The sequence below is a fragment of the Coturnix japonica genome, chromosome 4, assembly GCF_054131305.1.
Source record: "Coturnix japonica strain WE chromosome 4, WE-NBRP24, whole genome shotgun sequence".
In the NCBI taxonomy this organism is placed as follows: Eukaryota; Metazoa; Chordata; class Aves; order Galliformes; family Phasianidae; genus Coturnix; species Coturnix japonica.
The window spans coordinates 36,923,081-36,946,532 of NC_140666.1; the positions used below are offsets into that span (position 1 = coordinate 36,923,081).

At 41.4% G+C, this 23,452-nt stretch overlaps 1 protein-coding gene across 4 annotated transcripts in view; it reads right to left on the bottom strand.

The window, feature by feature from the left end:
• The window catches only part of NR3C2 (nuclear receptor subfamily 3 group C member 2), a 192,580-nt gene continuing 169,128 nt past the window's right edge, over positions 1–23,452 (bottom strand). For 3 of the 4 annotated variants that reach the window (XM_085544968.1, XM_085544970.1, XM_015861097.2), the window contains 3 exons: positions 15,627–15,757; positions 11,632–11,789; positions 872–3,723 (listed from right to left, as the gene is read on the bottom strand). In XM_085544968.1, coding sequence (XP_085401094.1) covers positions 3,568–3,723; positions 11,632–11,789; positions 15,627–15,757 — 445 coding nt within the window. In that variant the 3' untranslated portion in view covers positions 872–3,567. Of the gene's footprint in view, positions 3,724–11,631; positions 11,790–15,626; positions 15,758–23,452 lie in introns of all 4 variants that reach the window. The other variant, XM_085544969.1, reaches the window with a different exon arrangement.

The following is a 23,452-nucleotide window of genomic DNA, read 5'->3' on the forward strand; positions in this document are numbered from 1 at the left end:
TAAAGACCAAACAGTATTTTCTATTTATTTAAAAAGCTTTAAACATACAGAAGCAAACCCCCTAATTATAAATGCATCATTATGCATAGATGTTACTGTTTACACCATACTGCTGGCTGCTTGTATTTTTCCATCCAGGAATCTAGTTAAACTCCAAGAGTGCTTAAACATTCCTCTGAGCTTCCTGGCCTCAGAACTGCTTTGCTGTTAATCTTATCAAGTCATTGACCTCCAGCTGAAAACATTGCTCTAAAAAAAGAAAGTCAAATCTTTAATAGACAATTAAAAGTGCATTAACTGTAGAATTGTTTTAATTTCATAAATGCTTAAACAAGTCAGTGAAAAACACCACCCTGTGAATTAGCTTTTTGCATTACTGATTGTAAAGTATCGTTTTAATAAGATTTTGCTACTGCAAACTTTAGTCTATTTTATTTTGTGCAACTGGTCAGCTGCACAATGTGTAGTATTCCTGAAATACCCACTGCAGTACATTGACACTATTTTACATTGTTAACTGCGTATACAGTGCTCTTGCTGTATATCCCCCTCCTTTCTTAAAACAAAATAATTTAGCTCAGTGAACAGGAGCCCACTCTTAAAGGATGTTTTCGTTTGTCTTGTATTTTGCAGGAGACAAATGCCTATTTCATTCTAAACAAATTCAACATAACTTCGTGGTAGCTGAAAACCAAAGGTTTTGTTTTCTGCTCTACGCAGGTTTAGATAAGAAAAAAACGTGATGGCTATTCTGCTTGTGTCCTTGCTAAGAGAATACTGCCTCTTCCAACATCTATATCCAATTGTATCTATTACTTCAATGAGCTCTGGCAAAAAATAATAATCAATGAATGGTTTCATAAACAACAGGTGATTAAAGTAAAGGATTTATTATAATCTGCTTACAGTTGTTTGCAAAGACAGACATACGTTTTTGCATAAAGATATAAATTGCTTTTTAAAACTAATTTAGTGTGTTTAATTATATGAAGTTTCTGTGAATTATGAATTGTACCAAACCAAGATTAAAAGTAATAAGGTACAAAAATAGGAGCAAACAGACAACAATTTGGACTGGGACAGGCATTTAACAGTGAAGTGTAGAATATGGCTTTGCTATTTTAATCAAGCAAAGTTACTCTGAGACAGAAAAGGAGGCAGTAACTTTGTTAATATAAAAAGCTGCTGCAGACTGTATTCACCCAGAACCTGGCTTTGAAATTTTCTATTTTAGACTCAAAAAAAAATTAATTAAAAAAAAAAAGAGGGAAAAAAAAAAAAAAAAGGAGAAAAGATGGATGTATGACTGTTTCTTTACTGTAAACAACCGGTCTGCATGCTGTGTATCTCACGCTGGAAGTTTGGCTTTCATATTGCTGTGCAGGTCAGTATTTAAAGATCTGCCTATGAATTAGACTTCCAAAATGCAAATAATATATGTATGTATATATTTATATATAAAAAAAACCTCTCTGAATACAGTCTTTACAGGTTACCCATTGCATAAGGCAGGTGTCATTTAAAAAGACAAGTAGCACTGACTGTCATCAGTGCACCAAAGCACACCTCAAAATTTGGAATCAGAAAGGGTACGTAACGCCTATTGGACCACTGTTTCAAAGAAATGCTACATTCTGACTGGTCAAGGGACAAATCATAGCTCAAAAACATCAGTGTCACCCAGAGAGAACACTACAGATTAGGACTCAGAAAAAAACCCAAACTATTCTATTTAAATTAGCATACGGTAGCAACAGTTGAGCCTCAGAAAAGTTCATCTGTCCTCTATTCTACACCAAAATTTTGTATTCGTTTATAAATTGTGAAATACAGTGTAAATCACCTCAAAAAGGTTTTGTTCACAGTCTCGTCCTAGCGAAAACGTTTTGAGACAAAATCAGACCGAGCTGAACGTGTAGCGTCAACAGTTTTCTTTCCCATGTGTTTTGATTATTACAAAAGTTCATACAAAATTAAATGCGCTTTGAGTTTACCACTAAAAATTCTACTCTGCTGATCTGCCTGTATCAGTACCTCGCCATCCATCCCTCTTGCTGGTACTTACTGTCATGATCTGCATGTTCCCTTCACCATAATCGGAAATCGTTCTCCTCAATCTGAAATAATAATCTGACCTTCAAAGACATTTCATGTATCCAGTATTCGAAGGAAAAACAAAACAAAAAAACAAACCAAACAAACAGCACAATTTGGGAAACATTAATTAAAAATAGCAAAATCATTCAATGGCTTGTCTGCCTCTCCACCCCTGGGAGACTAAGGGAGTAGAGGGCAGGAACTCGCGCTATCATTACGCTGGCAAAAGCTTTGGAGAGACTGTAATTTGTCTTGTTAAATGAAACCTTCGTAAGTGGCAAACACAAAACGAGTGTCGTTTCCTACAGAAATATGAAGCAGGATTTCCAAGATATGCTCATCACGTACACTTGCAAGCGAGACAAATAGAGAAAAATATGGAGGAAAATAGAAAGGCTTAAATACAACTGAAAAGGTTAAGTGTGGTTATTTACAACAGATACTATAGGATGGTAAATTAGATATGATGCTAAAAAAGGCACAGCTTTCCCTTTCTTAAATACACTGTAAACGGTTCATTATGCATGCAGAACATTTCACTTTACAAAAAAATTACCTTGTTTGTTTAGACAAAGATAGTACTTAAATAGTCTCCAGCAAAATAGAGTTCTTTCAAAAATACTTTCCCATTCATCCTATTAACCATTAAAGATTTTTTTTGTCTCATTTACAAAAGTTCCTTACACCTTATTTCAGGTCCTTCACAATTTATACATACAGCAATGTACAGTACAGCAAAAGACTGCAAAAAATTATTTGTAAAGCCAGCACAATAGATACTATAAATTGATACCAGGGCATTTGTTTTCACATCTTATCCTTCTTAATTAAATAGTAAATGGACACTTAACACAGTGTATATCATCTAGGGTGGGATAACATGGGATAACAAATGCCACAGGTGGGGATAACAGAGTATTCCACACCAAATGTTCTGTTATTACTTTACACAGTAGGGTTGTTTTTTGTGTGTGTGTGTGTGTATATATGTGTATATATAGTTTTTGTTTGTTTTTATTATTTTTTTTTACAAGAAAAGAATATTAATGCCCCATATTGACTTTACGTTTTATGTGCAAACCAAGGGTAAGCTTTAAAAAGTTCTCATTAGTTCTTGAACCCTTTTAAAACAAGCAAACGATACCAGAAACTACATGGCATATTTAAAACTCCATCTGTTAAAATATCAAAATCAAAGAGTTATTGACTAGATATGGCTTTTCATCCAGAGGAACAGGAACATTTCCTAAGTGTTTGAGGGTTATGGGGTAATTTCCAAACATCTAGGTCTTGCCAAATCCAAGTCAACTGTTTTCCATTCCCCAAACCCCTCGTATGATTTTAGACTATTCAGAGACTGCAGAACAAGTGTAAATAGCATGTTTAAAATATGGTTTCTTGGGTCCTTCATGGGTGTGGAATAACACAGGGAAACTTAAGGCAAAGTTCTTGCGTTTAAGACATTTTCTATCACTTCCTGTGAAAGTACAGGGGCTTGGCATTCCCAGATTCCACCTTTGGTAGCTGGTCACTGATGATTTCCACCAGCATGGCTGGAAACTCTACTTTCAGTGCCTGAGACTCTCGGAAGGTGTAGAAACAGAATTCCAATAAGTCACTAACAAGCTGAAATACAGAAAGAAACAATTTTTAGGAAAAATGCAGAGAATTTTGCATCCAAACAAAAACTTGTTGACAATGAGAGATTATTACCAAGAAAATGCTATCTTAACTCTGACTTGGATAGTCCATTTGCAAGCAACGAAGCAAAAGACAAACAAAAGTTCTTAAATCTCAAGGTGATGCTTCACTGTTGAAAAATCAGCTAATGAAGGGAAACCGCATTACCACCACCAAGCTCATTTTTCAACATTATTACACTTTTCATTTCACCAAGAGGTGAACACCTCGAGGCTGGTATCAAAACTGTTGGTGCTCCACACATCTATGAAAGTATAGCCTTCTGTCTTCAGGGTAAAGATCAGCCATAACCCACAGTATCTTTACATCCCAGCTGAACACGCTGAGCTAATAAACATTTGTATTCATATGTAGATACCTTTTCTGTTTTCTTCTCCTTAAGCTTCCAGAGGCACTATTCAAAGAAGTATTAGTTCTTTTCAAAAATGAAGTTCTCTGGTTTTGCTAACAGCACAATGTGTAGAACTTGAAAAGATAAAGATTTCTAAGGAGTCCCTTGATGACAGAGAAGGAAACTTCTATGATAGCTCAAGTACTGAGTTGCTCAGTGTACAACCTCCGCAGATCCAACATGCACCTTATGTTCAGCAGCAGCAATCCTTTAGCTGGCAAAAGTTTTCACCAGTGAAACCCTACCACAACACCTCTCATTTGGGGGAGGGCTGCAAGTTAAAATCCTAAATGGCATACAGATACCATCAGCTTCCAGGTTTGTGGAGAAGAAAATACTGCAGTGTCTTAAAAGCACCAATAAATTTGGTCAGGATTCTACCTTGTCTCAAGTTTTGTTCTTCTCATTTGTGAGCAGCAGAGCTTTGTTTTCCTCTGTACCAGATAGGAAATGGACCACACTACATGAATTACAGACTTTTTTATCTGTCTCCACACAAAATTGCAGACTGCTGGTTAAGTCAAAATTACACACATTCAACTGTAGTGCCTCCTGTCCTTACAAAAGATTTACACATTTCTGCTTGTGCCATTATCAAATACAAGTTTGTTGTTTCAGTTCTCAACACAGAGAGTTGTACTCTGCAATAAGGGCTCAGTTAAAGAGGAAGGAAATTAAAATGTACTCCAGCAAGGATGAAAAGTAATCTCATAGAGGCAATGTTGGACTGCCCTGCAGCACCATACTGTACCAGTCATTTTCAGAACTTTCACGGCTGTTCTTGCAAACATATAAGCAATTTATGAACCCTGAGGAAATGCTGGGATCACTGAGATGCAAAACTTGCTGCTCTTGAGCACAACAAGAGTCTGTTTGCCATTGCTTAGTTTGTTCCTGATCATCTGGCATGTCATGAGGTAATGCTAATTAATTAAAACAGATGTGCTCTTAAGAAGTAGCATAGACAGAATTTGGTTTTCAAGGAAAATATGCTGATGTTCATAAGTTTAACTCCAGCCATTAGGAGGAGATTGTTCCTTCCTACACCATACACAGAAGATAGATATATTATTATGCTGGCTCTTGGCAGACAGCCGCCATCCTATTGCCTCTGTCATCAAACAGCAGCACAGCAAACCAAACCTTATAAACCAAGCCCTGCCTGGACACCGAAAACAAGTATTAGCACACTGCTGAACAGAAGAGGGGGTTGGGGCATCTCTGCCAGCCCTTGCTACCCAACCAACCATGTCATACCAGTGTCTCACCTGCTGCAAAACTGAAGCTAATTCCTGCCTCACTATGCCAATCTTACAATTTTATTGTTATGCTGTTCTTTTAAAGTAATGACTTCAAGTGCAGTGATCTAGGTATCACAGAAAGATATAGTCAGAAACCATTAATTCTGCCTTCATAGCTAGCTTTTAGACATATTAAGTATACACGAGTATGTGGACACGTAGAATAAAGGGGAACTGAAAAATATCAGCATTTGTGAAGAGAGTGTAATCTGTTCCAAGCAGTAAATGAGGTAACAGTGCAGTAGGGAAAACAGGAAGTGATCACAGGTGCTGTCATAACACATCATGAGGGCCACCACAGGGGAGAAGAAAGGTTAAATTTACCCAGCAAATAAAAAAAAATATCATCTAGAACTCTAAAACTATTTGGTCTTGGAGCCTTAAGATTAATATGTTCTATACCAGCAGTCCTCTCAAATGTCTGGCCCCTTTATTCCTTTCTTAAAGCCAAGTTACCAACTTCAACATACTCAACAACCATCAGTCACTGTAATACAGCAACAGCATTCAGAGCTCAGAGTTGAAGCACACATATCACGTGTGCAACAAGAACCACTGTGCTATCATTAAATAACCAGCTTTAAAAGCTGCATTGTTTGGGAACCTAGTACTAGTATTTTATATATATTTATATATAGGCATATATGATTTTTTTAATAAAGGAATCGACATAGGAGAATCAGAAGCACTAAAATGGTAATACTTACAATATGGAAAAGTTGGCCAGCAAAGGCTATGGAAATGACTGGCAGGAGGGAGAAGGAAGGCTGAGAACTAAGCAGTGAGCACGTGGTTCAAATGTGCTCAAATGCTGCCCAGCAGCCTTGGCACCAAGGAATGAGAAATTCAGGCTCCATAGGCACTGTTAGTTTTGAAATCTGAGTCCTGCTTCTGCAGCCCAAGCAACATTCATCTGATATTACAGCACACCAGTTCACTTGATTTGGAAGTGCTAAGTAATTTAGCTACACCTTTGCATTAGAAGAGAAGCTCCCTCTCCAATAAGGAAATTAAAAGCTTTTGCTACTATTACCTGCAGCCATTACAGACAAAACCTCAGCATTCTCACACCACAATGACAGTCCCAAAACTTTACTTTTTAACTTAATGGAATGAGTCTGTGCCTGTTTCCTATGGAGCTGGAGTGGTGTGCACTGGCAGGAGGCAGTTCCCTTGCATCCAGTGCATACTCTGCCTCAGAAATACCAAGGAAAACCATTGCCAGCCAAGTCTCAGCTATTCCATTACAAGCACAGCCCCTTTTGCTCCCAGTCCTTCAGAATTTCCAAGATCCAACTCAGTGATTCCCCTGAGGTCTTCAGCAAGCTGAACACAGCACGCCAGGATGGCTCGGGCAGCTCCTCAGGTATGTGTGGTCTCACTGGATACCTACTGGGTGCTCTGTTCCATCCCTATGAAATCTGAGACTGTACATGCAAAGAGTGAAGTTGCCCACAGAACACAGGGGAAAAGAGGCAAATCCAAGGAAGGAAGCTTCTGAATCTAGCCATGCTGTGTGTTTACCTCGTGTCAGCGTGGAGTAAAAGACAGATAAGAAGCATATGGATAAGGCACAAAAAGCATCTAACCAGAGCAAACAGGGAAGTCAGTTCTGCCTGGACAGGTGCATTTATCTCACTTAGGAACTGCACTCATTCCACCCCCCCTTCCATAAACACATGTGCACAGAAACCACAGCACTGCAGGTAGCCTAACTCTTGACAACTGGACACACCACGGAGGAACCTGAGCCGAACTCACTTTGTATACTCAGAGGATGCATGAGAAATCAGACACACCAACGAAATATCCTGAGCCCCTGGCCAGGCTAAGCCTTGGGCCAGGCCTGCCTTGTTCTGTTGGGGAGCTCTGCTGCCCTCCAACAAACACCTCATACCGTAACAGAGGATACCCAACCACAGCGAAGGGAGCAAAATGAGCTTTAAAGCAGCCCACTGTCTGCGCTAGGGAGCTGGAATCTCACTTCACAGACACATATTAACTACTACAACATGCACACACCTACATACATAGCTGTCGTTTCTGCAGTGGCTGCAGAGGGATGAGGGGTTAATATTGCCTCTCTGTGCACACAGAAACACCTCCCCACAGAATCCAGGTGCTGGGACTACACAGCTCATCAGTAGCGGGACACAGCCTTGGCATGTCAAGAGCAGCAGTGAGTGCACCCAGAGGTGCTGGCAACAGCTGAGGGGCCCATCTGCAGCTCTGCATTTGCAGGACTGAGTACATGCAGAAGCACATTTGCATCCACTGCAGCGTGCCTTGCAGATCTGCCCCTGGAGGAGTTGTGCCTTCTTCCCACTGTCAGCTTTTTCAGCGAGTGTAATCCTGGCTCTCTCAGCCTACGGAAAGATCCACCTCAGCTATAAAGTATTCCCTTCAGGAACCATAAAAAATTAATTATTCAGCAGCATGAGCCTTAAAGAATTTATTTTTGTTTGGCAGAAAATATCAACAAGCAAATGACAGAGCAGTGCACAGCCTTGCCAAGACAAGGGGAACGTTCACTTTAGGGTTTAATGTCATGGCATCGAAACAAAAGCCCTCTTAACTCAAAGTCTGTTTAGTATCAGCCAGATTGAAACCAAACTCAGCTTTTGTTCTGCAGACCGCCTAACCATACCCTAAGCTCTGTATATGAAATGAGGCTTGCCACACCAGATACAGCGCTTACTGCCAAAGCCAACAGGAGATGCTGAGGAGGTTCCAAATGAAGTTTCTGATACCATGTGCAGTACATCTGTTTCTAATGTTCCTGCGTGCCGTTTGCCTGATCACACAGCACAGTTCACCTATGGCCAGGCACCATGTGTATCTCTAGCTGACATGACCAAGCACACCCCTGGGCTCGAGGCTGAACTGTTTCCCTCCTGGGCACACATGGGCTGTCCTTGTGATGGTGGCTCTCAGCATGTAATGCTGTTGTGACACAAGGAAAGCAGGCCAGACTCGAGAGAAAAAGTACAGCCTCTACATCAAGGAAATCTGTGGACTCTGTTGCTTCCCACAGTGCTCCTAGAAGCTACCCATGCTGCTATGCAAGGACATGGCAACCAGCTCACCTTCACTGTCTCTCCAATGCAGAGGAGAGATATGCCATGAGACTGAGCTGATGCAGTCTGCAAGCACCTGCTGCTGCTGCAGCCACTGCTTCCATGCAGCACCATGCAGACACTGAGCGCTGCAGCAGCGCATGGTGAACATGGGCACAGACCCTCGTTTGCCTTGTCTGCTAGGGATGGATTTCCATCTCTGAGGTTTCTGGGTTTTGCTTTGGTGCTCACAGGCTTCGTGGATTGTTAAGTAAAGCTGCTGATATTTCCAGATACTTCAGTGCCTACCTGGACTTCTTGAAAATTCTCCGTTTTCCCCACCTCGGCACTTTCTTACCTGCACATATGTTCACTCTGTGGATGAATGATTTAGAATGCAGAGCGACGTAAAACCATATTGTTTTTTGTTGGGTCTTTTTTTCCTTTCCTTCCTCACGTTACATAAGCCAAGCAGACTGTAACCTGATATTCCCATACGGCTTATTTCACGTAGCCCTCAGAAAGACTATTTAAAAATCAGGTCGATAAAAGGAAGCGTGAAGGTGCAAAGCAGTGGTATCCCTTTATTCCTGGCTGCCATGCTCAGGTAAAAGTGAACTTCGCAATGGCGAGAAGCTGCTCTGATGCAAAAGCTGGAGGCAGCAGGGGGGGACTGAATAAGCATCAACCATACACAAATCCCTTTGGGCTTGTGCTGTAAATGCCATCGCTGTAGCTACGGCAGCACACAAACAGGGGACTTCATCTCCACTTAGACTGCTCAGCACCATATATATATATTCTGATCCTCTAAAATTATAATGGAGTAAGTTAAAAATACTCAGGTGACAGCTGAAAAAAGTGTTCCTCCCAAGGAAAGAACTGAGCAGAAAATTTGCATTTCCGTGGAAGGAGCGGAGAAATCCTGCACTACCTGGGAGTGGGGGCAGGGGAGCAGCTCTCACGGCTCATTAATATTATCACCGCTCTGCATTAGTTCCGATGGGTTTCAAAAACTGAAAACCGAAAAAATCCATTTTAAAGGGGAAAAATAAACAAGTTTCCTTGCTGAACGTCTCAGGATAATGCCTCTGAAAGGAAGCGCTGCACAACCGGTCTTTGTGGAGGGGAATGCCGGCAATAGGACTTGCCTTATAAAAGCCATTTGTAATAAAACGGCTCTATTAAATGAAAAGCGACATAAGACCAGCTTAATTAAAAATGAAATAAAGCATAAGAGCAGTCTGAGGGAGCTCCTCCTCTGGTTAGCTCAGCTTCCAGCGGTTAGTGCTGTGTTTTGGAAAATGTTTGTAGGATACTGTGGCATTCCCAGCAAGTGTGATCCTGCCACCCGGTCACCCGAACCGTGCAAACACATCCACCTAAAAAAACCAAACCTGAGATAGTGTTGATCCTCCAAAGGCTCAGAAAACCATCTAAACACAGGGGTTTGTGAGCTGCCCTGAGGTTCAGAAGTGAACATCTTGCGAATGATTTTATCGCCCACCCCCTTTCTTTCCACTAAAACACTACAACTTCCTTTGCTGGCACGGAGCAAGCGAAACCTGATCTCCAAAGAATGAGCTGTTACTGCAGTACTAATAATACTCTCCCTGCCTCCCTCAAAGATTCTCAATGTTTTAATGAACAACAGAACAATATTTGAAAAATAATTCCATATGTACATTCTGTAAACAGACCTCAGGCTCTTATACAGCTTTGACCTGAAGTGCACTGTACTGTACTGTCTCTACAAAATTGAAATGTAAGTCAAGTACAAAGAAGTACATTTAAATTCAGGCTCCGAAAGCAAGACTTGTAGTTTCTTCGTGAGCACATTTACTCTCCTTCCCGCCTAAGGCGGAATAGGACAGTTTTTATCTTTGCTGCAGTTTACCAGTTGTTACTGGGAGGTCACCCCTGAGTACTACTGGGTTCCAGCCTGTGGGATGACACCTCAATGCCACCCAAACCTGGCTAAACTCACTCTTTGACCTCAGAAGCCCCCAGTCACTTGCTGACCATGACAGCTTCAAAGAGAAGGGGTGCCAGCCTGGCAAGCTCCAGCGCCCTGAGCGCTTGTGAGGCACTGCAAACCCCCAGGCTGGGGGGAGTATCATGGCCGGTCCCCTTATATCCTCACAGGGGGCCCACCTGAGGGAGAGCATAGGATGTGAGACCTATGATCAGCAGTGATGGGTATGAATGTGCCCACAGAGGTGTATCCCTGCCCTGGGGGACAGCAGGTTCTGCTATGGAGAGTGCAGTGCTACAGCGCTGATGCTGCTCAGAGGGTCAGGAGAGCCAAACTGCTGTGCTTAGCACTCCCATCAGACAGAACCAGCTTATTTATTCCCAGCCTAATGTTAGAGACACCTGCTCTGAAATCATAAGCTGCTCCTGTGCACCAGTCACTCACCACAACCCTGAGTTGTACAGAGTTGAGGCACCCAAAGCCTGGGTGTTTCGGGACTAAACTTTTAGTTTCCTACTGTCATCCATCACATCTCGTAACTGACGCATGCAAAACAAACAACCAGCACTGGAATGAGACAGGACAGAAAGAACAGCCTAACAACACAGCATATTTTATATTTGAAAACACCCAGTTAAAGCTTTCAGTAACCAAAATGGCTCCAAAGTCTTAAAATATCTTTTCAAGTCATCATTATAAAAAAGCCCACCTGTAAAAGATCAGCAAATTAATTCAACATTTATCAGCAGATTCCCTGTATGGTGTGTGTGCACTGCGGCTAACCGAAGACCACAGCTAACATCATTTTTGCAGCTGAAGAGCCTCTGATCTTAAAGGAATCACTGAAAAACACACTACCATTTAAAAGAGATGGCGGCAGCAGGACCCAGCCCTTAATGACTTGTGTTCTCTTATTTTACTTGGCAATTGATGTTGAATTTGTCTGTTAACAACTTTTCCCAGACATTTCTTTAAGAATGTGCTTTGATTTCTTTTGTTTTCTATTTTTCTTTCCCCCTCTCAGAGTTAGCGCAATTAAAAACCACAGGTTTACGTTAACGGAAAGAATTTTACTCAACCTGTCTGCACTCCTTGAGGAGTTATACTTACATCATGCATGGAGTCGAGAAGTTTAGTCAGTTGGTAGAATCTCTGCCAGCTTTGCCCAGAGTTACTTGGACATTTAGTTACCATCTTCTTTAGTTCTTTAATGTAATTTGCCCTCATTTCTTCAAATGCAGCTTGGCTTTTGAGACCATCCTTGGGAACTGTCATTAAAGAGACAGTCTTACATTAATATTAACTGCATTGTTTAATTGTTCTGCTGTGCATACTTAAAAAATCACACTAGTCAATGGATGAAAGAATTAAACCTTTTACATAACATCCATAATTTTACAGACGCTGCTATAGAATCAATCAACATACAGATTTTCTAGTGATTCAAGCACCCTCTCCCCCTCTCCAGATCCATGAGTGCAGACTGTACAGCTGAGGCAGAGGACAAAATCGCATCTCGGAAATATGACACATACTACCCTCATGCTGAAACTGTTTTTAATACAAACCCAACCACACACACACACCAAGAAAGGCAGCTGTATCATGACTACTTCTTTAGAATCTGAAGATGTGATTTATCATTCTTGAATGATTTCCCACACTTCAGAGGGGAGGGGAAGAAATACAGAATTACAGCTGTGATGTGCAGGAATGCTAGAACAAGTGACATCAAGTAACATCTAACATTTCTTTGAGCGATAGTGAGCATCTGCATAACACCTAGAACAGAGGGTCTTTATTCTGCATGTAACGAGACTCTTTCCCAAACAGGCACCCTGACCCACGGTTTGACCAAAACACAGTTGCAGCCTTTAATGAAAGTGCTTCTACTGTCCTATCAAAGTTGTCACCTGCCAAGGGAATCGTTTCACAAATGGGCTAAAAGTGGAGTTCTGACACTCTCTACTGCAGCTGACTTCAGCAGTGCTAATTACAAAAACAAATGCAAAGTTTCTTTACAGGCTATAAGTACTCCTGCACTCTAATGGGCTCTGCAAAGAAACAGGAATTACTTACTGATCAAGTCTCTGGGAAACTCCTGAAAAGGTTATTAACAACATCACACAAAATGTTTTCATGTTTTAATACCTGGATTCATTGATTATTGCTTAACTGTTAGATATTTCTATACTCTAAATGTTAGTCTAGAGAAGAAAAACAAAATACTACACAGTACAGGATTGAGCTTATTTTCTAAGCGAGTTGGAAAGCTATGTCACAGTAAGCTGAATGTGAAGTTACTTATTAAAAAAGAATAAGGGGTGATCTTCCAATTTAGCTTACTCTGATTTAACATCTTGACAGAAATTGTCTTGTTCATCCATCCCCTTCTCTTTGAAATCCTGTAAACTGCCTTCTATCTCACTGTAATCACATAATAAGCACATAACAACCACCCAAAGTGCTCAAGCAGAGGCCTTAAGGAAAAGCACTTGTTATCTTCTATCACCAGTATCAACCAAAGCAATTTAGCAATGGAAAACAAGGAGGAATTCTGCCACCACATGAACAGCACGGACTCGGGACCTCCAAGTGTTCCATGGGGGCACGAGAAGGAATCTTCGGAAACAGCCTAGGAGGTGACAGCTCCAACCTGTCTACCAGTTGGTGAATACTGCTCTTTTCTATTTAAATTTTAAATTGTAGATGCCAAATATTTCCATCACTCAGCTGACAGAAAAAAAATAAACTGTCTGAAACAGATGTGCCAATTCGGTTAAAGCCAAATGAATATAGAGACATCAGTCAAGATGAGTAAAGCCATTGGAGCACACCGTGGCCCCTATGTTAAATGCACGGGCTTTATAGCTCCTTTAACACAGTTCCATCTTCCGAAGCGCTGCTTCAGCCACTCTTTCTTGGTCTCCTACTACGAATTTTAGTGTTCTGTCTGAAAATTATTATACCGTCACCCCAGCCAGATTATTGAGACAGAAAGAGAGACCACAAATAAAGAGAACTGAAGCAAAACATGAAATTCTGGAGGGTTGCCCAGTGTTTCTGATTCTACTTATTACATGCAGCAATGCTTTTGGCAAGTTCCCAAAATCTATGGTCTGTGGAAAGCAAAAAACAATTGAGTTGTAATGTGTGGTTTCTTCCACATGTAAATTGAGTGAAACTTCCTTGATGTGGTCATCATGAAAGTTTCAAAATAACTTGTACTCTGCTCATTATGGGGTTCAATAAAGAACTTAAATGAAAACGAACCCGTTTTTTTCTGTCCTAACGCTGTATCAAGGTGCAATCATTGGAAACTAGGTTTGCTGCTCTCTCAAATGACACTCTCTGGGTTTTACCACTGTCTTTGTTTCCCTTCTCCTCTCTTTCCCTCAGCATAAATATATTGACTCCCCCAAAACAAATTACTGTTAGTAGGTGTTCAAGTGACCATGGTGTGCAGATCAAAGGGACCCAGCTAGCTGGAGTTAACTGGTGAGGCTAATCTCACCTAGCAGAGATATAATACCCACATAATATTAAAAATACCTATCTTAAAGAATGCATGCTACATTTTTAGAATGTCTTTAGGCTCTTTTTCTAAATATTCTCCCTTTCTAGTGCTGGTTAAAATGTAGGAGGACCACCTTACCTTGCCAATCTAAACATGCTCTCACGAACACTTTGAGAGCTAAATCCCCCAAGTGCAAAAATACTCCGAGCTGCTTCTTGAAAGACTGTCAGGTCCTCACAGTACCACTTTCCCCAGCAGAGCATCCCCTCGACTCCTCAGGGGAGATGGGGGCTAGACCCTGTCTTTCTCCTCTCCTGGGAGCTGGACGGCTTCAGCAGGAGGGAAGAAGGAAGCGAGACAGCCAAGCCCAAAAACTTACAGCCCTGGGAAGTTTCTGTTAGCAGATCCAAATCCCCTCCAGCAGGGACAAGAAATGCAGTTTCATGTCTTCATTCATAGGCAAGCACTAATGTGCTACCAGTTGGGCAGGGTGGGTGAGATCAGAAGGAAATGCACCCCAGACAGCGTGAAAGTGTCCATCCCACCACCGCACCTGGAGGGGACTACCATTGGCCTTGACTGGATGCTGCAAATCCCTTTGTAGGCACCTTACTTTGCCTGCAGCAACTGTGTCTGTGCCATTGCAGAGGATTCAGCAAACTCCTGGGTGTCCTAACCAGCTGCTGACAGCACCCCCTGGGGTCAGACTCCTGCTGCTTGTAACTAAAAGCAAGGAGCAGCCCCTTGGATCTCCTGCTCCTCCTCTGCCCAGTCAGGGCCACATCCAACCCCTTTTTGCCAGGGGAATTCTTGCCTGGTGAGTTCACTGAAGTGACATCACGAGTGCTCATTAATCAGACTGATTCATTATCTCATTGAGAGGTCACCAGAGTGAATCTCACAAAAAGGAGCATGAACATACATAGAAAAGTTTGTTTAAAGGTATTTGGCTTTCTCATCAAGACTGATGGGAAAGTACAAACTGCCTCTGTGTTTATACAATTGTATTGGGACTGAAAAAATTTCAGTAGTATTAGCAAGAGAATATCAACTGCCAATTAGTACATAGTGCTATAATAACACTGAGATTTCCTATATAAAAAAACCCAAACACAAAGCACAACACTTTAGAGAAAAATAAAGCTTTCACTGTCAATTATTAAACTTTCAGAGTACTGCAAATGGGCTTACAATGCTCAGTTCAGTACATCTCCTGATCTTGGAGGTGCTGTTAAGTCACCCAAACCAGCAGCTTTGAGCACTGAGTCAGGGTTTATCCCAAATCCCTCAGAGTGCAAGACAACGTAGCAGTTGCATTTTCCTGGCATGCCTGGCTGACTGCATCTGTCACTAAACCAAGAGAGGGACCAAAGCCCCTTGCCCTGCCACTTAATCTGACGTATCAAGACAACTCCCATGGTAATGGAAAGCAAGACCTGCTGATAAATCCCGTGACATATAAACAGGCTTTTCCTGCAGGTCTGCTGGAAACAGATGGGCTCTTTTGTTTCACCAGTTACAATCACTGCACCTCTCTGTGATCTGGAATATTTTCAGGTATTCTCATGTAACCATGAATTGAACTTACCTGTACTCAGCAGCAGCAAAACTTTCATGATGGTGTACTCCTCAAAGCTGAGCTGTAAGCGAACAAACTGTAGACTGATCTGATGCATCCCCTGGCACAGTTCAAACATTGCAGACTGGCGCATCCGCTCCCTGGAGTGAGAAAAACAAAAAATCCAGAGGATAAACACATGAGGACACAAAGGGTACAAGGCAGTCTGAGCAGTAGGAATGTGAGACACAACCTGATAATCAAGCACGGATGTCAGTGAGACAAAGTGCAGCTGCCAAGCTCAGGTTGGGTGAAGGTGCTGTGGATGTGGCTGGGATCCTACCAGCCCCAGGGAGACGCTCTGTCTCCCTGCTCTCCACTGGCAAAAAAGCCACCAAGTGTGGGTAAAAGGTGTCTGAGTCATCTATGTTTGCTCAGTTCCACCATGGCATCTAACATCGTGACTCTCATCATCCCAAATAACGCACCCTGCAAAGACACAGCTGGCAGGACTGTAGAGTAAGTGCTTTAACAAAAAGCACAGCACAATGTTTGACTTCATGTTACGGCCTTCATGTGTACTGAGGAGTCTGAAGTCAAAAATCTATGGGGACAGCCATAGCCAGCAGCACTCATGCCGTTTTTCCCAAGTAATCTCCATTTCCAAATCTATGAATATTTTCCTGAAAATACACAAGGTCTACCCTTCAAGAACACAGGAAGAACAAGGGGAAATGATTTTCCAGCCACTGAAGATGTTGTTAACGTGCTATGCTGGATCTCCTAGTGGGAACTATTAGACAGAATTGTTGCAGTGGTCTCATATTCAAACTCTAAAGCGTATTAAAAATGGATGCATAACAAAATTCTTTGTTAATACAGATTTCTGAATGTCACTTGTAAAATACTAGAAGTGCATGAGTTGTTCTCAGTTTACTTTTCTATCTTCCCACATGCTTTAATGCATCTAGCTTCAGATTCTAGCTGTGTTCTCATAGGCAGCCCCAGGCTAACCTATCCAGCACAAGTTGCAGGCAGAATTTGTGGGTTTTATTTTTTTTGCTGCTCTTTTGAACATGCTATCCCAAACCACAGAAGTTAAAGCAAAGAGTCACTGAGAATTGCCTGTCTCATTCTGAAAGTAAGATATGTATGTGGGTATTTAGATGAGGTGCTATAATTGCTCAGAGACCACTACTTTTTTTTATTATTTTAAATGCTCAACAACAATTGTCTGTATTTCTTCAAACACTTTTTCACATAATTGAGGAACTGGATGAAGTTCAGCTAATTATTTTAACCAAGCAACAGGCTTTTCAAATATACAAATTGGCTAGTGAATTAGAAGAATCATACTGTGTGCAAACAAAGACTTACGTAATCTTCCTGGTGTTCTATTTCACCACTGCCAGAGCAGATTTTATTTTCCTCCTCCATACCAATAAAACGGACTCCCCATTGTTATATGGGCTCTACACTTTTCCCCTGCTCCACCCTTGTCTTGGGACTAAGAACTTCCAGATTTTTTTTTTTTTTTCCTTCAATAGTAGTAGTAAATGCTTTGTTTATTTATTTTTATTATGCATCACAGACTGCAGGGAAGTAAACAAATAGAAGAAAATAACCTTTGAATGTTGACTGAAATACCACTTGGTCGGGCCTTTTAGCAGAGCAGTGACTGCTGCTGCTTCCACAGAGCACTGCAGGCACAACAGGTTGCTGCAGAGGACACACAGGCAACATTTGCACTCTCAATGCCACTGCTTGCTCTGAACGCATGGTGAGACTCTGAGAGACCCCCAGAGGGCAATTTCTCTCCTCCTGCTTCCCTCCCTCTGCTCAAAATAACCAAATCCTGCTCCAGCATGGAGATGCTGTGCCTCCTGATTGATGCTGAGGTTGAAAGGCAAAAGCCAGAGGGACTGTATTTTATAAATACATGAAAATTTACACCTCAGAAGCCTACCAAATAGGAGTCAAAGCAAGACCTATGCAGTACGCTCATTATTACCTCCCTAGGGCACAGAAGACAGTCTCCTCAGCCTGAGAACATCACGCAGCTTTCAGAACCACTGCCTGCATTTGACCTCCACAGACAGGGGAAGTGCCAGAGCTTTCATCTGATACCACAAGCCACACAGCAAATAAAATGAAACATTTTGAGGTTTTGTCTCAGGTTTCGTATGCTTTCACTAAACACTGTGGCAAAACACTCTCTGTGGCAGCTAACCTAGAAGTCTCCTGACTCAAGACCTTCTCTTCTTCTGCTCTGTACATTTCGTGACATTTTACACTTGATCCCTGAACTTTTCCTGTGTGATCACTTTGCTTTCATGGATGATGACGGCCTAAATAGAGGAATTTTAGTAAAAGTCAGTTTTTTGTTCATTTTAACCATTTATTCCTTTATCTACTTGAAATACCGGATGATATTTTATCAGATAGGTAGAATGATATACAGCACTAGTTACAAATAAGGTCAATTTAGTGTACACTGAAGCAGTAATTTTAAATCAGATTCCTTCCTGAAAATCAGTTGATTTATTATTTAGAACTTATTGCTAACTACAAATTATGCCTGTTTATGACTGTTTAATGTAAAATAAGCACTTTATGGAAGTTTACAGTATCAAACTTTGCACTAGATTTTAATGCACACAGTGTAAAATAAGAGAGTACAGAGCTGTTGGAAAACTCAGATGCTAACATCAAGTGTCCTAATACAGTGAGAGTAACAACAAAAGCCATAGAAACAGTTCATTTATTGAGATTTGTAGGGAACACTCAATTTGGGGCTTGCTGATATAAGATAAGCTAAGCTATTTCTTCCTTACTGAATGCCTTATCTAAGAATAAAGACCACCACGTCATCACAAATGCCATTACAGTCATGGGGAGAAAGTGGGGTAGTGTTCTATGCTGCCCAATTTTAATATATGTATACATTTACTTAATTAAGAAAACAAAAGAAAACAAAACACTGCAAAAGCAGATCTATGTCTTACACAGCATATTTGCTCCTTGACATAGAAAACACAGAGTGTGAAGATCTGGAGTATAAGGTCGTGTATCTTTATGGGGATATTTAAGAAGTTAAGTACATTTAAGTAATAAAAGGCGTGGAACCAAAGCTCTGAACCTGTTGTGTGGCTACTCATTCAAAAGTGGTGTCATTAGCTCAGTTTAGCTTAATCCTCCTTCATAATAATATGATTTAAACTTTACACCTTAAGTTAATCCATCTTAAGTTCTCTGAGTGTCTCCTTACAGGCTTAATGTAATGCTAGGATCACATCCTGCCTGACCTCTCCTGAGACCTCAGCAGTGCAGGCCACGCACAACCACAGCAATTCCTCTCATCTACTGCAGTTTCAATCTGCCACTGTAGAGCTTCTTTTACCACCAACCTCCTTCACTAACTGGTCACTAAATGACTTACTACATATCCCTGCTGGAACCAGACGGAGCATCCTTCCCTTCCTTTCTACTGGAGGAAGGCAGCGCAGATGCCCCAGGTGCTGAAATCCCAACAGCATGGAAAGCACCTTGGCAGAACAATGGGGTGCTGCTGTGGTTGGGTTTCTCTCAGTGAACAGCAGCAAACACACTGGTATGCAATCAAGAAAGTCCCAGGTACCTGCCTGAATATTTTAACACTCTACACTATCCTTAGCTCAGGCTGTCATGGTACCAGTCCCAACACATAAGCCTGCTTCATCCTCAACATCTACACAGAGGGAGCTGAACATGTGAAGGAGAACATGGCAAACCAGCCCAGCACTCCTTCTGCTCCCCTATCCCATGCAAGCAACTGCACTTTTGCATAGAAGTAAGTGACCAGGTAAAAGCCTCGAGCAGCTGGCACTGTTTGTGTAAACAGGACAGGTGCCCCAAAACACCACAGAATGAGCCACCCAGCTTCAGCAGAGGCACACACTTAGAGCAGTCACACCAAGAAGGAGAACCCACAGGTTTATTCAAGGCATCCTGTATACCGAACTAGCCAAACGTCTCATAAATATCTTCATGTGATTTTGGGTTTTGCAGAAACCCAACAGCCACAGCAAGACTCATGCAACTACTGGCATGCTGTACAAATATAACTTGTTATGAATAAATACATCGTAATTTATCAAATCAAAAAGTTGAGTACTGTAATGCTCATTAGGTATGGAGACTGTCACTCTGTAACCAAACAGAGAAACCTGCACATCAAAAAATATTCACTCAAAGGCAAAACGCAGCCCCAAACCAAACCATGTTTTATAGACTTTCTCACCGATACTATTCAAAGCCACTGCACGTCTTCCCAGCCAGGGAAAGGAAGAAAGGGGAACCTGTGGTGGGTGTTTTGAAGATTCATCAGTACTCAAGTGGCATGCTGATAAAGCTGAGAAAAACTGGGCAAAAACATCCTCTTTCACAGCACCTCAAAGAACACACAGGCAGCTGAGCTAGTCCCTTGGCCTCTGCAGCTCAGAAAAGACTCAGGAAAAGATCTAGTAACTCTTGTAGCAAAGATACACTTTTGTGTCAAAGACACACTTTGTGCTTCCTGAGTTTACTTTTCTTCCCTGTAATAACTGTTTCCAATTTAATAATTAACAGCCTTTTTCTGCTAGGCTAAAATCTACTCATTTCAAAGTCATGCATCACCCAAAACGGTTTCACACTGTAACAAAAGCAAGCAAACAAACAAACAAAAGAAATCCAACAAGAAAACCTGCCAAAAGCTTGAGAAGTAGAAACAAGTTTGGAAACATCAGAAAGCAAGGTATGCTTTCCACTATGCCAGAGGGGGTTTGGCAGAGAGGAGTGAAACATCATCAGACATCCTTCTGGCACGGCAGGCAAACTGCAGATACATGGGAAAAAGACAAGGGACACAATATCACAGAGTTCCCCACTCAGCTGCTCAAGATGTCTGATTAGAAATGCCTGTAACCTGAATCATCTTACCTGCTCTAGAAGGAGTTCACTTCTCTGGAAAAAGCTTTCAGATCCTCAGGCTGAGATGAAAAGAAGCTTATTATTATCACTGCAACTTACTCTTTCTTGGTGGACAGTTTTACTTCAACTCCATCACAAGATACAGTGGAAAAACATGACACTACACAGCAAAATTTGAACCTGTTCTTCAATCACTGCACTGCTTTGTGTGCGGCAACACTGAGAAACACACTATGCATCATTCTGCTCAATGGACTGTACCCAGACACCTGTTTCCCATCTTGAGGCCATTATAAATGCAACCAAAGTCAGCAATGCTGGAGCAGCATCATTAAGTTATTGCACTGATCGAAATACAAGACAAAACACATGCAGAATTCAGACAAAATTCAATCATGAATTTTCATTCGGATCTTATTCAGCATTTTCCAGACTCTGCTTACTCTGCAAGCACCAGCAGAAAGAGAAGAAAACATGTTTCCTTCAACATACTGCCTTCAACCCTTAAAGGTTTAGAGCCTTCCTTTCAAAAGGAAAATGTATGTCAGCTCTCATCAATGGCAAATGCAGGCACCCAACCCTCTCAAAAATTAATTTCTGTCATCAGTTTTAACTACAGAGAAATTTGGGATATGCCCATTTTCCATCTAATTTTGTCAGTGAGCCAAAAAAACCCACAAGCACCAAAAGCCCCAACTTTGACACCACCAGTGACTTTCTCGTGACCATGTGGCAGGCAGTGCTTCCCATAAGCCACCCTGTAGGTGGCTAAACTGGCCATGGATAAATGCAGGCTGGTAATCAGGTGGTTCAACTAGGGAAGCGCCAGCCTACAAGCAGCATAGAGGTGACTTATTCAGCCAGCTGTTCTACTGCCTTACACAAGGTACCTGGTTACAACATCACAGCCCCTGGCTGATGGCTCTGTTTTGCTGGTGGAAACTGCTACCTCCTGCCAGTTCCGTGGGAAAAAATGGAAAACAGAAAAGTGCCATTAGCTCAGCCCTTAGTGACAACAGCCTGTGTTTTCAACACACTCCTCCACCTTCCCAGGGATTTCGAATGATATCACTGAAGTGCCCTATGCAGCTCTTGCCCATGTACATACTCCTTCACACAAAGGCAGGCAGATGCCCCCTCATCCTTCCTGCCATGTGTATCTGAGGAGAACCATTATGCTGAACACTAGTGGACAAGGAAGCTTACCTTAAGATAAAACAGCTCTAAAGAAATGGTTGGCCAGGCACATAACCTTGCCATGTTTTAAATGGAACTTAAAGGAGCTGGTTCTGAAAAGAGAAGTTTTCTGCCCAGAAAGTCCTCCTGATGCTCCTAGAGAATATGACCCCATTTAACCAACACTAAGGAGTTTAAAGATGCTTTAAGGTTTCCAGCTAAACCTTCCCCTGCTATATGCCTATGTTGCAAAGGAACTGGCAACAGCTTCATTTGCAACAATTATTGCAAAGAGATTCAACCCCCAGACAGGAAAGGAAAACTTGTGTTAAAATCTAACCGAATAATCACTGTACAATTCCAAGCACACTAACAGCAAAAGAAGCACCAAGTATCTGCTACAATTAACAGTTAATTATGTAGTTAATAGAAGGCTGATACCAAATACTCTCTTTTGGTTTGCATTTGCATTCTGAAAGATGCAAATCACCATTTAAACGAGCAAATACATAATTACGCCTATACCAAAATTCTTTTTAAATACTTCATTCAATAATAAACGATGGTAATGTACACAACAATAAATATTCTTTTAAAGTTCATCAGAGAAAGTTATCGTTAGGCAGAAATGGTACTAATTGGGTATCATTTTATACACATTATGCAAGGGATCATTGTCACTTGCAGTGGTTCATCAGCAAAAATGCTACTATACTCCACATGCTACAGCAGTTCTCTTGTACTAAAAATGCCTCAGAAATGAAGACTTTGCTCAAGCTGTCATGCAAAGCCTAGCGCTCAGAAGAAGTTAGCCAAGACATGTCCTCCTCTCATACCAGTTTATACAATCTACTTCCGAAGTTTTCCTTTCATCTGGAAGATAAATATTTAACTCTACTGGGAAAAGGATGAAGGGAAGCACTATGAATATGAAAGGCATTTAGAGATACCACAGAACAACTCATGGAAAGATTAAAGCAGCATCACGTTCAAACATAAATTTGAAAGGGACAAACCTCCTCTCTATCCTAACCCTTCGTGCCAAGGACCTCGAGGGAAGTGGAAAGACATCCTCCCAAAAGCCCTCTGGATGTCCTGAAGTCATGCAGAGACAAGACTGAGAGAGAGCATAATTATGCCAAGTTAAATGTAAAACCATTGGGCAAATCTTTGCGCTAAAGTCATAAAAACTAATAATCAAACCCTTTCAAACACATCATAAGCTGGAAGCCTGCCAGAACATCCACTGGGCTGTGAGATGATCAGATGAAAATGAAGTGTTTGAGAAAGATCAGGCCACAGCAGAAAAGTTAAATAAAACCTTTGCATCAGTGCTCTCCATAAAGGAGTCCAGAGAGGTTCTGCACTTGCCTCCCTTTTCAGCAAGTGAGAGAATTAGTTTCAGACTGAAGCGTGCATAGAACAAAGGTTAGGAAAAAAATACAGTGAAATGAATAGTAATAAATCATCAAGACCAGATGGCATCCATCCATAAGTCGTAAAGTAACTTTAATAGAGAACTGCTGTACTACTAACTGTGATGCACAGCTTATTGCTTAAATTGCCCTTATAAAAAGTGTGCAAGGTGACAAATGTGACTGATTTCATAAAGCGGGCCTTGGCATAGAGAGAGAGCAATCAAGACAGCAGAGGCTAGAATCAGAGAATCACAGAATGGTTTGGGTTGGAAGGCACCTCTAGGATCATCAAGCTCCAACCCCTCTGCCACA